General features: G+C 40.4%; 2 protein-coding genes and 1 non-coding gene across 4 annotated transcripts; 1 reads left to right on the plus strand and 2 right to left on the minus strand.

Annotated features, from left to right (window-relative positions):
* Window positions 1-25: 25 nt before the first annotated feature.
* Window positions 26-2,461, plus strand: arl2bp (ADP-ribosylation factor-like 2 binding protein). 2 transcript variants are annotated; one of them, XM_003447042.5, is made up of 7 exons: window positions 26-179; window positions 489-558; window positions 701-762; window positions 837-943; window positions 1,038-1,123; window positions 1,281-1,377; window positions 1,548-2,461. In XM_003447042.5, the coding sequence occupies exons 1-7, from the start codon at window positions 83-85 to the stop codon at window positions 1,644-1,646; spliced, it is 618 nt and encodes a 205-aa protein (XP_003447090.2). In that variant the 5' UTR covers window positions 26-82; the 3' UTR covers window positions 1,647-2,461. The 2 variants fall into 2 exon arrangements, with proteins under 2 accessions (XP_003447090.2, XP_019217507.1); XM_019361962.2 differs by lacking the exon at window positions 26-179 and adding an exon at window positions 206-229.
* Window positions 2,462-2,570: 109 nt separating this feature from the next.
* Window positions 2,571-9,980, minus strand: pllp (plasmolipin). The gene is made up of 4 exons (XM_003447088.5): window positions 9,327-9,980; window positions 4,944-5,114; window positions 4,057-4,173; window positions 2,571-3,163 (listed from the first exon to the last, which is right to left on the minus strand). Exons 1-4 carry the CDS (start codon window positions 9,486-9,488, stop codon window positions 3,056-3,058), a joined length of 558 nt encoding a protein of 185 aa, XP_003447136.1. The 5' UTR covers window positions 9,489-9,980; the 3' UTR covers window positions 2,571-3,055.
* Window positions 9,981-10,677: 697 nt separating this feature from the next.
* trnal-cag (transfer RNA leucine (anticodon CAG)) lies at window positions 10,678-10,760 on the minus strand. Its single transcript has one exon. It is a non-coding gene; the product is annotated as a tRNA-Leu (tRNA).
* Between the last annotated feature and the right edge of the window lie 2,915 nt (window positions 10,761-13,675).

Raw genomic sequence — 13,675 nt, forward strand, 5'->3', positions numbered from 1 at the left:
GCAGAGTGACCCTAATCTTCCAAATAAATGTGGTCTTGTTTCGAATGTGGGAACCAATATACGGTAGTTTTTGTTTTACCCGATGGGGCGCAAAGGCGCACAAAGTTCATTCGTTGCCTCGGTAACAGCGTTGCGTACAGTAGTGAGCTGTTTAACCGACATGGACATCAGGGAGCCGGGTGAGAGAGTGAAACACATTAAAACACATTGAAATCGCCACGAGACTTTTGTAAATGAACTTTTTCACTTTTGAGAAATGGCGGCCATTTAGCGCCGCGTGCGTTTAGCTAACGTTAGCAAGTCTTTGGTTAGCCGCCTCGGCTAACTGACGTTGTTGTTGCTCGCGTGGTGATGGAAAAAAAACAAAGCAAACACACTTCAAAGCTGATGTTACGTTTGTTGTGGACGTTAGCGCTGCCTGCCTGTTTTGTCTTACAGGTGTTAGCAGATGGGCAGTATTTACCTGTTTACTCGCTTCATTTTTTCAGATATCCGGAGTTGTGGAGACAACATGGTAAATGTGTTCGACACGGACGAGGAGCACTTTGCTGTTTCCAGGTGGGTTGTTGTGAACTGCTTTCTAACCGTCTGCAGGAAGTTGACGTCGTGTTTTAAGTCAGATTACATGCACTCATCATGGGGATGAATATCATGGTAATTCTGGGCTTTTTAGTGATTTCTCTCTTTTCTCTCCCTTCAGTTCCTCAGCTGCAGACACGGCCTTCGATGGAGTTATTGGCTGCATAGAGGACATCATCATGGGTAGGTGTACTGACAGTGCCAGCAGTTAGTGATGAAGACACGCGCTTTCTACATGTCGACTGCTTTTCTTTTAGAGGACGACTTCCAGCAGCTTCAGCAGATTTTCATGGAAAAACATTACCGTGAGTTCGATGACTCTGATGAGAACAAGCTCAGCTACACGCCCATCTTTAATGAATATGTAAGTGTGGGCATCCCACCGTGGGCAGATTTCACTCTCACACTCAGGTTTTACAAATACGTTGACTTAAAGCAGAATCCTGGCTGTTATTTAGATTGACCTGCTGGAAAAATACCTGGAGCAGCAGCTGATGGAGAGGATTCCCGGCTTCAACATGGACACCTTTAAAGAGTTACTCATGTAAGATGTGACAGAAAGTGGAGCCTTAACTGAAAGCAGCCCGTGTGTCAGTTATGTTATGCACCTGTTGCTCATAAGAAATGTTATTTTGCAATAGACCACATGGTGGCACACAAGTGCACTGAAAAAGTGATGAGTTTATCTCCTTCCTCTGCAGGCAGCACAAAGAGGAAGTGTCAGGTGACATCTTTGACATGTTGCTGACGTTCACTGACTTCATGGCTTTCAAGGAGATGTTTCTGCAATACAGAGCTGTGAGTTTTCTGTGAGCTGGAGAATAACTAAAAAAATGGCCCCATTTAAATAACAGGGCAGCTGTGACACGTGGCTCTTTGTTATGAAGTTTTGAACCCTCTACATAGTGTGTGTGTGTGTGTGTGTGTGGTACTGTACATTAATACTGGATGTATATATGTGTTTCTAGGAAAAGGAGGGCCAGTGTCCAGACCTGAGTCAGGGACTTGTGGTCACATCTCTAAACCTTGGAGGCTCCAAGCATGCTGACTTTAATGAATCTCAGTGAATCTCTGGAAAATTGTTCCAGGGCCTTAGTAAAAGTGTTCAATTCAGAGTCTTTTAACATAAATCTTCTGTCTGTAACGGATAATTTATATTTGTGTTTCTCTGCGTTTTATGTAGAGGGATCAGTGGAAGAACCTCTCTGTTTCCGTTTGCCATGAAAGTTTGAAGGTTTTGCCCACTTTCTGTTCACAATCACTCGACTGCATGTGACTACTTGAAAAGTCAATATTTCTTCAACTGTAATTCGTGTTTTCAGTCTTTCACTCGTGCAGTGATTCTGTTTATATTTAGCTTTTACTGGAACTGCCTGTTTGAAACATAGGAACTAGAGTATTTCTGTCCCTCTGCTGTGAAACAAATTTGCTTCTTTTTTCAGAAAGTAAAGTAGAAGTAATATATGTTTTATGGAGATGTAAATTATTTTAACAGTCTTTGAGTTTTGAACTTGTCAAAGTAATGTTTAATGTAAAACGACTGTGTGTGTCTGCAGTTAGTTTTTGGTACAAATAGTTTTTTACGTGTTTAAAAATGTTTCATTTTCCAAGTAAGTTTTTCTCCAGTGAAATGCTGTTGTTTGTTGTTGTCTGTAAAACAAACGATATTTTCAAATAAGCACAAAAGAAAAACCTCAGTCGTTTATTTGAAGTGCGTAGCTGAGCTCCAGCACTCAGCGCAGGATTTCACCAACGTTCAAACTCTTGGTACAAAAAGACTCTGCGTGGTTCATAAAGGCACGTACAGTACAGCAGGAGAGGAGCAGACTTTCACTTAAATCACACAAAAACAATATTCCACGCCTGTGGAACAATATTTGAATCATGCAGAAATATCCAGTGTCAGTGTGTCAGCGTCATGATTAAAACTATTTTTGTTTTTATTTTTGTTACAGGTGCATTATGGGTGGTTTTATTGTTTAAAGGCTCTGTTAGGCCCAGTAAACACAAACTGAAGCTAACTTTCAGTGGTTTCATCCTCATGTTCTCGTTGATAGATGCATAATGCAGCAGACAGTACTTAAGAGAAGTGCCTAACGTCCAAAGCTGGAGGTTGAAATCTGCAGTCCTCCTTTAGCTAACAGGTTTTTCCAATGGTGATCTCAGACTAACCCAATAACCCTCCACTGTAGTTGGCACATGCAGCCTGTGCTTATTTTACTTTTAATGCTACTCACGTTTTCAGATTACTGAAATTTATAACTTTATATTTTTTAATGCAATCTAGGATTATTACATTTATTATTATTATTATAAGTAGTAGTACAGTATATTTACTGTATTACTGGGATGGCTAAAACATTAAACAACCACCTGGAACAGATTTCATCTCGTGGTTAATGTCGGGGTTTGCCTCAGTCAGGATTTGAGTTTTGTGAGCTTTGTTCCTGGGAGTAGCACCGCTGGCTGCACAGCCTTAAGTCGGCACTGTGTTGGTGGCAGCGTTTCCTCCGTCCCCCTTCCAGTCAAAGTAGGAGAAGAAAGCACTGGCCCCGTACACCAAGGTCACCGCAGCACCAAAGAACTGCAGCGAAAGACCAAAAAATGAAAAGAGAGGGAGAAGAGACATGGTTACACTGCTGAAGGGACTCCAGGAAGCAGAGCAAAAGTCTGAAATTCTTATCAGCCATCATAAATCACAAAGTGATGTTCATATTTATGAATCAGCATCTATACCAAGCCCAGCTGCTTGATCTAACAATGTACTAATGGGACTTTATCTCTATAATGTAGACAGGAGTGGCTCAGAGGCAGTAAAGAGTTTCTGATAAGAGTGTGTGTGAGTGTGTGTGTGTGTGTTGTGTGAAATCATGTGATCAATGCTTCTGCTAAAGCTGTAAACCAGAACAGACTTTGACCTGCAGAAGGAACCGTAAAACACACTGATAGGAGGAGATGTGATGTTTCTGCCACTGAAGTCATACGTCACCTGCCATTTTATAAGGCACACCTATTCAGCTGCTCATTATTGCAAATATCTAAACAGTCGATCACATGACAAGAACTCAGAGCATTTAACCAAGACAGGCTTTGATTGCTGGTGTCAGACAGGCTGGTCTAATTATTTCACAAACTACTGATCTGTTCCTCAAACTGTCCTCTTGAACACAAGAGTGAGTTCACCGTACTCGAATAGCCTCCACAGTCACAACATCTCCATCAAATAGAGAACCTTTCCGATTTGGTGATGTGGAAAACTTTTATCACGGATGTGTAGCCGACGAATCTGTAGAAACTGTGTGATGCTGTGTCAGCGTGGATGAAAAATTTCCAGCATCGTGTTGAATCCATGAAGAATTACAGACAGAGCGGCACACCTAATCAAATATGTTGTGAGTGCGTTATAAAAGGCTGTTCTGTGTTTCCTGGACATTGGGCTAGTTTGTGAGATAGTGTGAGTGGTGTCAGGCATCTTACTGCAGCAGCTGCCAAATGTCCATAGATATAGAGCCGGTGGTAGGGAGCCACATAAGCTGCGTTGGTGATGAAAGCAGTGAGATAGAGGACTGTGGCTGCACTAAAATACACCATCACCTGAAACAAATGGAGAAAACACACATTACATCAGTGCACAATAACTCACCGTCCTCCTGCCACACTGTGCCCACTCCTCTGTGGCCTTGCATCCTCGTCTTTATCTATCTTTGAGCTGTTTCTGCTGCCTTGTCATTGTCACCATATCATCAACTCTCTCTTTGAGAGTACAGGTTAGTATCACTGTCGTTCATGCCTCTCAAAACTGATGACCAAACGTCCAAACTGCAAAATCAAGGAACTGGTAACTGTTTCTAATACAACCCACGACTAAGGGTGTAATTCCCCTGTAATTAAACTGAACTTCAACATATTTTATTTGAAATTATGATGTCATTATATTTACGATGAGGATGTAACGAGTCAGGGTTTTACAAGAAACAAAGGAATAATTATACTGTAATTAATTCAAATAGTGTGAAAGTAATTTTAAGTACTGCATAATTTACTAATAATAATATCAAACAATTTCCCTATTTTACATCATAAGTATGCTGTACTTTAAGGGGTGCAGGGTGCGTTGTGGTGTGATGTGACCTTATCGGACTTCTGGATAGTTTACAGGGCTGGAGACACACATTATACTGTAAGTACTGCAGTACAATTATTTGTTTGTTACCTGGTTTTTCTAGTTAAACAACCTTAAGTAGGTAAATGCTGAAATGTCGCCTGTAGTCACAGGTGGTTTATAAAATGTTACCAAGAACATCTCTGTGTGACCGAGTACGTTCTTTGACTTTATTCTTCTCTGTCCTCCGTCTCTTACATACCGTCAGGGGCCATGGGACGGCGGGCAATTTTTGTGTGACACCAAACAGGATGATGAAGAAGAGGACGGTGGTGAGGATCCACAGAGTGATGGCGACAAACAATACCCAGCCATATGCTCCTCCCACTATAGAGGTGCCTGCTATCAGCGCCCAGTGGAGCAGCCCAAAAACCTAAATGGGTGAGAGGGAGGAAACAACAGGTGAATCAGTTAGGGTGATGAAATGAAGGCCCTAAAAATAAAGTTATGTAAACAGTTATTACGTTAAAAAACAAACAAATGGTGAATAGATGTGTGTTCATGGAGTGCTGTTCTACTCTGAGCATTCAAAGTGCTTTTTACGATGAATCCATCCAGTTAAACAGACATTTCTATACCTTGGCTAACATTCACACAGGGCAACTACCGACCTTCTGATTGGTAGATAACCTGCTCTAAATCTGCTGAGTCACAGGTAAGCAGTAGTTATTGTGTTAGTCAAAGCATGCAACGTAATCACCTCCAGCAACTGTATCCATTGTTTATTGTTTCATTTTTGAGTAAAATCTTAGGATTAATATATACCAACATTTACAGTAAACGTGGCTGTTGTAATCTTTCTTCAACCATCAACTTCTGAGGAAAACACCAGCTGTTGAATGCTTTGCGATGCTCAGCAGATATTCGCCATCGCGTCTCAGATTTTAGGATAATCTCATAACCTGAGTTTACTGCACTTGACGAGGTCACTGATGTCCAGATAAGCACCACAGACTGTCTGTGACACTGAGGTGGACAGACTGTTCTCACATCAAACAAAACATCAGTAGATCATAAAAGTCTGACTGACTCTTTCTTTTTTTTGAGGTCTGAAATTTAGAGCAAAGCTCTTCAACACGAGTGCATCTTGCAGGTACTGTACAAAACACACGAGGCGTCCCTCTTTCCCTGCATGCATGTCTTCCTGCTTCAGTCTCATGAGAAAGGACATGAAAGTCCATTATGTATGCACAGGTCAGGTTTCACTTTTTACACACATGCATACACAGCACGCTCTCCAAAGTTGACCTTTACAAAGCAGCTGCATCATAACGAGGTTTTCTCTTCTGAAGTGAAGGAAGAGGAAATCATTCGAACTTCCTAAGTAAAACAGGAAAGTCCAACTATAATGGACATGTTGGACCAGGGAGTTTGCTGTCACACTGCTGTGTAAACTGTCAGAGTTTACCAAAACCAGTGAGGACCCTGAATGAAACAGAGGTCATTCACCAATTTAAAAAAAAGCAAAACAGTGTCGAGCTGAATGAAGTCGTTCCTATTAGAGGACAAATCTGCACCATAAAGTGTTCTAAATATATCATTTAATGGCCAAAGTTCAAACATCGCTCAAGTTAAACTGTGCGCTCTACCACAGCACCAGGAGTTTATGCATTATGCAAATACATTTTATAATGGAGTGTGCGGGGCATGTTGTATATTAATACTGCATCAGGAACCGGAGGCCTGAAACAGGAGACTAATCGTGTTCTGCTAATCAAAGAGTAAGGACAGATGAAAAGATGCAATTATGGAGACATGAAAAAAAAAACTATGTTTGTTTTTAAAAATGTGTGCAAAAATATCGCTGAGACTAATTTGTTTTTTTTTATGTTGATGTTGTTGATGTGGAGATGGAAAATTAACAAGGTGATACTAAACATTATTGATATCAAACCTGATGACGTGAGAAAGTCACTTTCACATTTACTACTTTTGTTTTTTCATTGTGGAAACAGCGTCTGGGAAGAAAGGGTGTGATTCAGTTGATAGAAAGTTTAATTCCTTTATTTCAATTCAATTCAATTCAATTTTATTTATACAGCGCCAAATCACAGCAACAGTCGCCTCAAGGTGCTTTATATTATAAGGTAGATCCTACAATAATACATACAGAGAAAAACCCACCAATCATATGACCCCCTATGAGCAAGCACTTTGGCGATAGTGGGAAGGAAAAACTCCCTTTTAACAGGAAGAAACCTCTGGGAGAACCAGGCTCAGGGAGGGGCGGGGCCATCTGCTGCGACCGGTTGGGGTGAGAGAAGGAAGACAGGATGTGGACTGATACACAGAGTACACAAGGTACAGCAAAAATTTGCAGCAGTGAAGGAATACAGCGCAGGTAATCCAGGATAACTTTATATTATAATATAATATCCATATCTTATATATTAGTCATGTGAGTTAAACCTGTGATGAACTTATTCTGTCAGCACACCAGCAGTCATAGATAAAGACGTGTGTGTCTGCGCCCTTAATCAGATGACACAGAATTTGAATGTGTGTCAACAAGTTTCAGTTTATGCTCCATAAACCTTCCTGGCTATCTATAAACGATAAAAATGACTGCATGCTGCTGTACTGTGCGGTGTGCAGTAGGAAAGTTTCACTATCAGAAAGTGGCACAGAGCCTGGAAAATGAAATCAATGATGATGTCTGCCTATGTAAATGGTTTTTTCTCCAGATAAACTTAATTGTGTGAAGTACCAGGGAAGGTGAGCAGTGATATGAAAGCAGCTCTGAGCCTCGGTCCAATCTGCTCCCCCTCAGATATGTACTTGCTTTAGGCAAAGGAAACGTGGCTGACTAAATGTCTGAGAGGTGAGGGAGGTCTTTGTCCCCTCCTGTCACACTCCACTGATCACCCCAGTATTGCACTAAAACTGCAGGAATAACAGCGTACGGCAGTGTCGCTGTTAATGTTCAGTCTGTATACGAGCAGACTGTGAAACGTGTCACCTGTCCGTGCTTTATTAGGTGCAGTTTTTGCTGATATTTCATGGTGTTGTAGTAGTAGGTCGGGTAAAACTCAGCACACAAGAGTAATAAAGCTTTGCTTTAATCATTAACTCAGACAAATCACTTCATTTAGTCTTTTTAACGTTTAAATCGCCAGTGACAGGTACGGGTGTTAATCCAGCTTAACAATATTTCTTCCCAGGTGTGAAATATGTGAACAGGAGTTCAGTCTTTTGCAGCTGCATTTAGCTGCGTTCAGCCCACCATAAGGATCATTACACTTCTTGCTGTAGTGGAATTTATGGTCTTCAGTGTTTAAATGGGTCAGGCTGTCCAAAGGTTGATAAGACATGCACATTGCCTCACAGTACATCAGGCGATGTGGCGTAAACAACTGTAGCTCAGGGCTTCTTGTGTTTGTTTCTTAAGCTTTTATGGCTTTTTTTGGCAACTCAGCAAATGTATTTCTGTCATAAACCAACAGTACTGTCACACTATCAAACTATAAAGCAGATACTGTAAGGGGAGAGTTGGCTCAAGCTTGTATGGAGTTGTGTTTGAGGTCTAAAATTCTGCTTTGGTCTCCCTCACAGATGTTCGACTACTAGTTAGTTTGGTTGCTGCTCTGTGCTGAACATAAACTGCACAACAGACTTCAGACTGTGACCCGTTTGTTTTTCTACTCTTGTATTGTGTCATTAAAGGCGTATATCCTTAAAATAGTCGGCTCAGGCACACGGGAGCTTCACCGAGCTTCAGTATAAGATAATTAATGATTATTTTAAAACTATAATTTGTGTTAAGCAAAGAGTTTGACAACAATAAAAGGGGAGGTGAAAATAAGCATCAGGTTCAAAGTCCCTTTCCAGCACCTCCCACCAGAGGTAATGTACAACATGTTCACAATGCAACACTCTTCAAAAAAACTCCAAACATTCAAAGTAAAAAAATCCTTCAGTGCTTTTAGAGATTAAAGCCTCGAGGGCAGTTTTGTAAAAGGTTTTCACTCATTTAAATTCACTTAGTCTTTTCAGCAGTAAGGGGCGTGTCTATCTCCAGAGGTTGAGTCACCTTGATCAGCTTTTTCATGCTGAACAACCCCAAAGCATTTTTTAATTAGCCCTTCATAAATAAATCACACCATCATTTATATAAAATCCTTCCTCCCCAACCGGTCGCAGCAGATGGCCCCGCCCCTCCCTGAGCCTGGTTTTGCTGGAGGTTTCTTCCTGTTAAAAGGGAGTTTTTCCTTCCCACTGTCGCCAAAGTGCTTGCTCATAGGGGGTCATATGATTGGTGGGTTTTTCTCTGAATGTATTATTGTAGGGTCTACCTTACAATATAAAGCGCCTTGAGGCGACTGTTGTTGTGTTTTGGCGCTGTATAAATAAAGCTGAATTGAAAACAAGCCCCTCAAAATATTAAATTAGCTGTTGTTTGAGGAGCGTTTACTAAAAGCTACAGTTACAGGCTGTTTTAGGAACTTACTTTTGTATCTTTAGTGTGTAAATTGTGTTTAAACACTAAATATTTTTATGTTTCCGTAAAATAAGCAGAGTAGGCATCTGTCCCACTAAACAGAGCAGAGTGCAGGAAAGAAAAGTAATCATTTAGTTGGGTACATACAATTTCAGCAATCATCAGCATAGCTGGGATGCTTCGAATAAATGAAAAGTCCACCCTGGAGGATACACTTCCAGCCAGCCCTCGGATGCTGTTCCCACCGTGGGAGTTCTGGGAGTTAGGGACGCTGGTCTCTGTGGTAACTTTGGATGGGAAGTCTGCCATGACTGAGCTCTCACAGACGCAGGTGCAACAATAATAGAGTCCTTAAGAGTTCTCAAAAGGTTTTGATGAAAAATCGAATCCCTACATCAGCTGGAGGCACCGGCAAATCTCGATCTTCAAATAGTTCAGAAAAGTAAAAAAAATATGACAAAACAGATTCATTCAAAACCCTGACGGCTTCAAAGAAGAAAAAATAAATTAAAAAGAAACAAAAAACACTCCACTGAGTTAAAGAGGATCCCTCCAGCTAGACCTCCAGGTTCAGGTATCAGCTGTCAGTGTCTCCACCTGCTCTGACAGGTGTATAATGGTGGAGGCGGTGTGAGTCTCTCTACACATTGCCTTCTCTCTTTCCCTCTCACACACCCACACACATATTGAGTGTGTCGTCATCTTCTCCCCATCTGCTTTGGGCGCTCTCTTTTGCTCCCCTGGCACCTCCCATATGCTCCTGCAGGCTCCTCACCTGCGGTGCTTCAGTCATTAATGTGTTTGAACTCTGGGAGGAGGGAGAAAAAACAAACAAAAAAAAAACCAAAAAACAAAAACACCACACACACCACAAGCCAAGCCGGTGGTGCCCTCTAGGCGTGGTGCTCGCCCATATTTGTTCTTCGCCTGTGGACTGATAAGAAGGGATGACGCAATGCTGCATTCCTGAGTTTAATCAATAACACATATGGATGGATGCTATGAATGTTTTTAATGTTTAACTCAAAAATTCACTAATCCAAACTGTCAGTTAAGGAGGATTTGTGAAAATTGCAGCATACTTTGTTTGCTTTTTCTTCTGTCGCTTTCTTTATTATTTGCTGTGCATAAAGACTGTAGCTTGAAAGATTAAAAGTTTGAAATACACTGAAAATATGGAGATATTAAAAAGAAATCATTTTAATTCTTTGCAACTTTTAAAGAATTACTGCATAAATAGACCAAAACAAGAAGTAAAGAAAACATTAAAGCCAGAAATAATTTTCTCACTGATGATATAACGAGAAACAAAATCTCCATAAATTTATGTTAATTAAATTTTATTAATTAATGAAATCCTTATCCTCTCTGGAAGACATGCCATCTATTTGAGTATTACGTATTATAGTGTGTTGAGGTGTAGTGAACATCGATTTTGAGCGCGTGGAAACAGTTTTAAACAAAACATTTTTAGAAAGAACAAAAACAAAAAAAGTCATGTCAGAAGTGGGATTCGAACCCACGCCTCCAGGGGAGACTGCGACCTGAACGCAGCGCCTTAGACCGCTCGGCCATCCTGACTCATGATAAACAAACAACGAAATCTGGTTAATACAGCTCTACATGTAGTTTTTATTCTGTAAAGACTGAACACGGAAACGTTTTTCTGTTTAGCGGAACATTGGTTCCGATTTGCTCGCCTTCCCTCTGCTGGTGATTCTGGTTAATACTCAGTTTCATCTCACGGAATGACTCCATATGAGACAGGTTACAGAGTCACCCTCTATTACCTAAACGGTTTCAGTTTTATTTCCCCCCCAATCGCATTCTCTCCCATTTCAAGGTTTTTACAGTTAACAAAACTAAATAATATAACGTTTGTTTTTAAACTACTTCAGCTGTCAAACTGTCAAGCTAAATTTTAAGAACACAGCCGTCTGACCATCCTCATCAGATCTCAGACGATGCTCACAGCGCTCTCTCTTCCCTGCCAGAGGCGGAGGCAGACATTCGAAACACCCAGGGCTTAGCCCTAAAGGGTAGTATCCATGTGGGGATGGGGGGGGGTGTGTGTTTAGAAATGACTGAAAGATTAATAGGCTGCGTTTTGAGTTTCAAAATCAGGGCTGTATCAAGACACGATGACTAAATCCCAATTCAACCAGACCCAGAACTGATCCGGAATTAAAACAGGACTACAACAGTTCAAAATCAGGACTACTTAGGACTTAACCAAGACAGAACCAGAATCAAAACTAGATGATAGTAGCACTAAAATCATAGACCTGCACTACACTTATTTTTAATTCTACCAAATTACACTATTTAGATTCAGAAAAGTTTATATAATTATTTAGCCTTGTTGTGCAAACAAGCCTGCATAAGTTAATATAGAATTTGAAAACTAACAAACCTAAAAAGGAACACTAGGTACGAGATACATGAGTACCTATGATACGGCGATACTTTTAGTGAACAACCATTTGACTAACATGTGTCTCACCTGCTCTTGTTCCATCTCTGTTCTGTCCTCATTCTCCTCTCCCTCTTTGTGCTGACAATCAAACCAAACACCAACATCATTAAATATACAGTGGAAACCAGATATTTACTCTTCAGATAAACAAACACTTTTTTTAAAAATTGTAACGTCAAATCAGACTAAGAGTAAAGAGAAAAACTCTGTATTTCTTAATTGTAAATGGCACCAAATTGTATTCAAAATTGAGCCACACTTATGGAGCTCCACGATTCTTTTCCTGGTGTTTTGGTTGACATCTCTTGATTTTCCCATGTCAAACAAACAGGCTCTGTGTGTCGGGGGTGTCTTGTATGCATCCACAGGTGTGCCACCAATTTACTCACATGGACTCTACTAACCTATCAGAAGCTTCTTCAGCTCAGAATGGAATCGTCTGGAGTTTTCTTATTAATGAACAATAAACTTAGTGTATATGTACTCCTAAATTTGATGAAAGTGATAAAAAAAAAACAAACAAAAAAAAAAACGACCACTGTCTCTCTTTATTCTGACATTTAACTAATACAAAAGATATTTCAATATTTATTTATCCAAAACAAAACAAGTTTACTCTAAATTGATGTTGTACAGTAAAACAAATGTTCTTGTTTTTTCCATAAAGTGTATGTAAATATCTGGTTTCAACTGTGAATATACTGCTGTGTATTGAGATTCCTCTTGTTTTGCATAGAAATATACTGAACAACATACAAAGCATAATATATAAAATAACATCTACTAGAATTTTTTTCTTTGAAAGAAGCCCCTTATGTCCAGTGTTGTATATCAGTACATTACTCAAACCGATTTATGTAGCCGTGGAGGGAAACGACTGAAAATATGAAAACACACACGTAAGTTAAGACTAAAAACAAAACAAAACAACACAACAACAACAACAAAAAAACAAACAAACCCAAACAGCATTGTTGTTGTTCGGCTTTTCATTTCGCCATTTGTTGAGTCACTTGAAGAACAAGTAACGTAATATGGGTCAAGTGATCAGTTTGACATCAATCTTTCGTGATACACCATCATATTTATATTATTTGTACAGTACGAATGATTTGCTTTGGTACCTGGTCAAACTTCAGTTCTCCTCTGTCTGCACTTCAACAGCGCACTCCTAGGCAACGGCTCCCCCCGCCCCCTCGCTTAGTGTCTGGGGAGTTGTTTTTTCTGTAGCCTATCCTATTGTGGTGGCGCGATTGAGGAATAAGCGGGGACGGTAACTAAGATGTTGACAACGCCACCTGGGGGAGGGAGTTACACCCCAGGAAAGATTTCTCTAGCCAAAGTATTACACTGGCTACCAAAGCCCACAGGCTCGTTATTAACGGCAGAGGTGAGACAGATGAATTTTACAAATCAAAGTTTAAGTACTACTACTAAAAAAAACAATTATAAAATCAAAAAGGCACCTAAGGTAGCAGGGTTGAGACGGCAAAATAGATAATTAAAACACTTTATTAACAAAACGACCAGACTCCCTACCACGATGCTACTCTAAAAACAATCACAACATGTTAAAAGAATAACTAAACAAAATGGTGGAGACCGGCCACTTGAGGAGGCAACCTACAGGGAGGAGTGCCCAAGGGTGCCACCAATTACTCACCCGTGTGATTTCACTGCAGACCTCACTCACACTAAATGGTGCAATCTACCTATGCCCGGTGTGTACACTCGCATGCATCGGGGAGGGGATTCCACCTCACGTGCCTACCCCCTCAACAAGCAGCTGCACCTCCACTAAAGCAATAAAAGAAGAGATAAAACGTTAAACAAATTAGTAAAAGATCTACATAAAACAAATACACCCCAAATTACTGTTCGTTATAAAAGCATTGCATAACAAACAAAACAGCATATGACAAGACAGCAGCAGTATAGTGCAAACCTGCAACACAAGAGGGAAACAGTTGTCAAAGTCCACCCTACTACATGCCACATTATGATAATGCAAAAGTCCCAC

This window comes from Oreochromis niloticus, linkage group LG7, assembly GCF_001858045.2.
Source record: "Oreochromis niloticus isolate F11D_XX linkage group LG7, O_niloticus_UMD_NMBU, whole genome shotgun sequence".
Taxonomy (NCBI): Eukaryota; Metazoa; Chordata; class Actinopteri; order Cichliformes; family Cichlidae; genus Oreochromis; species Oreochromis niloticus.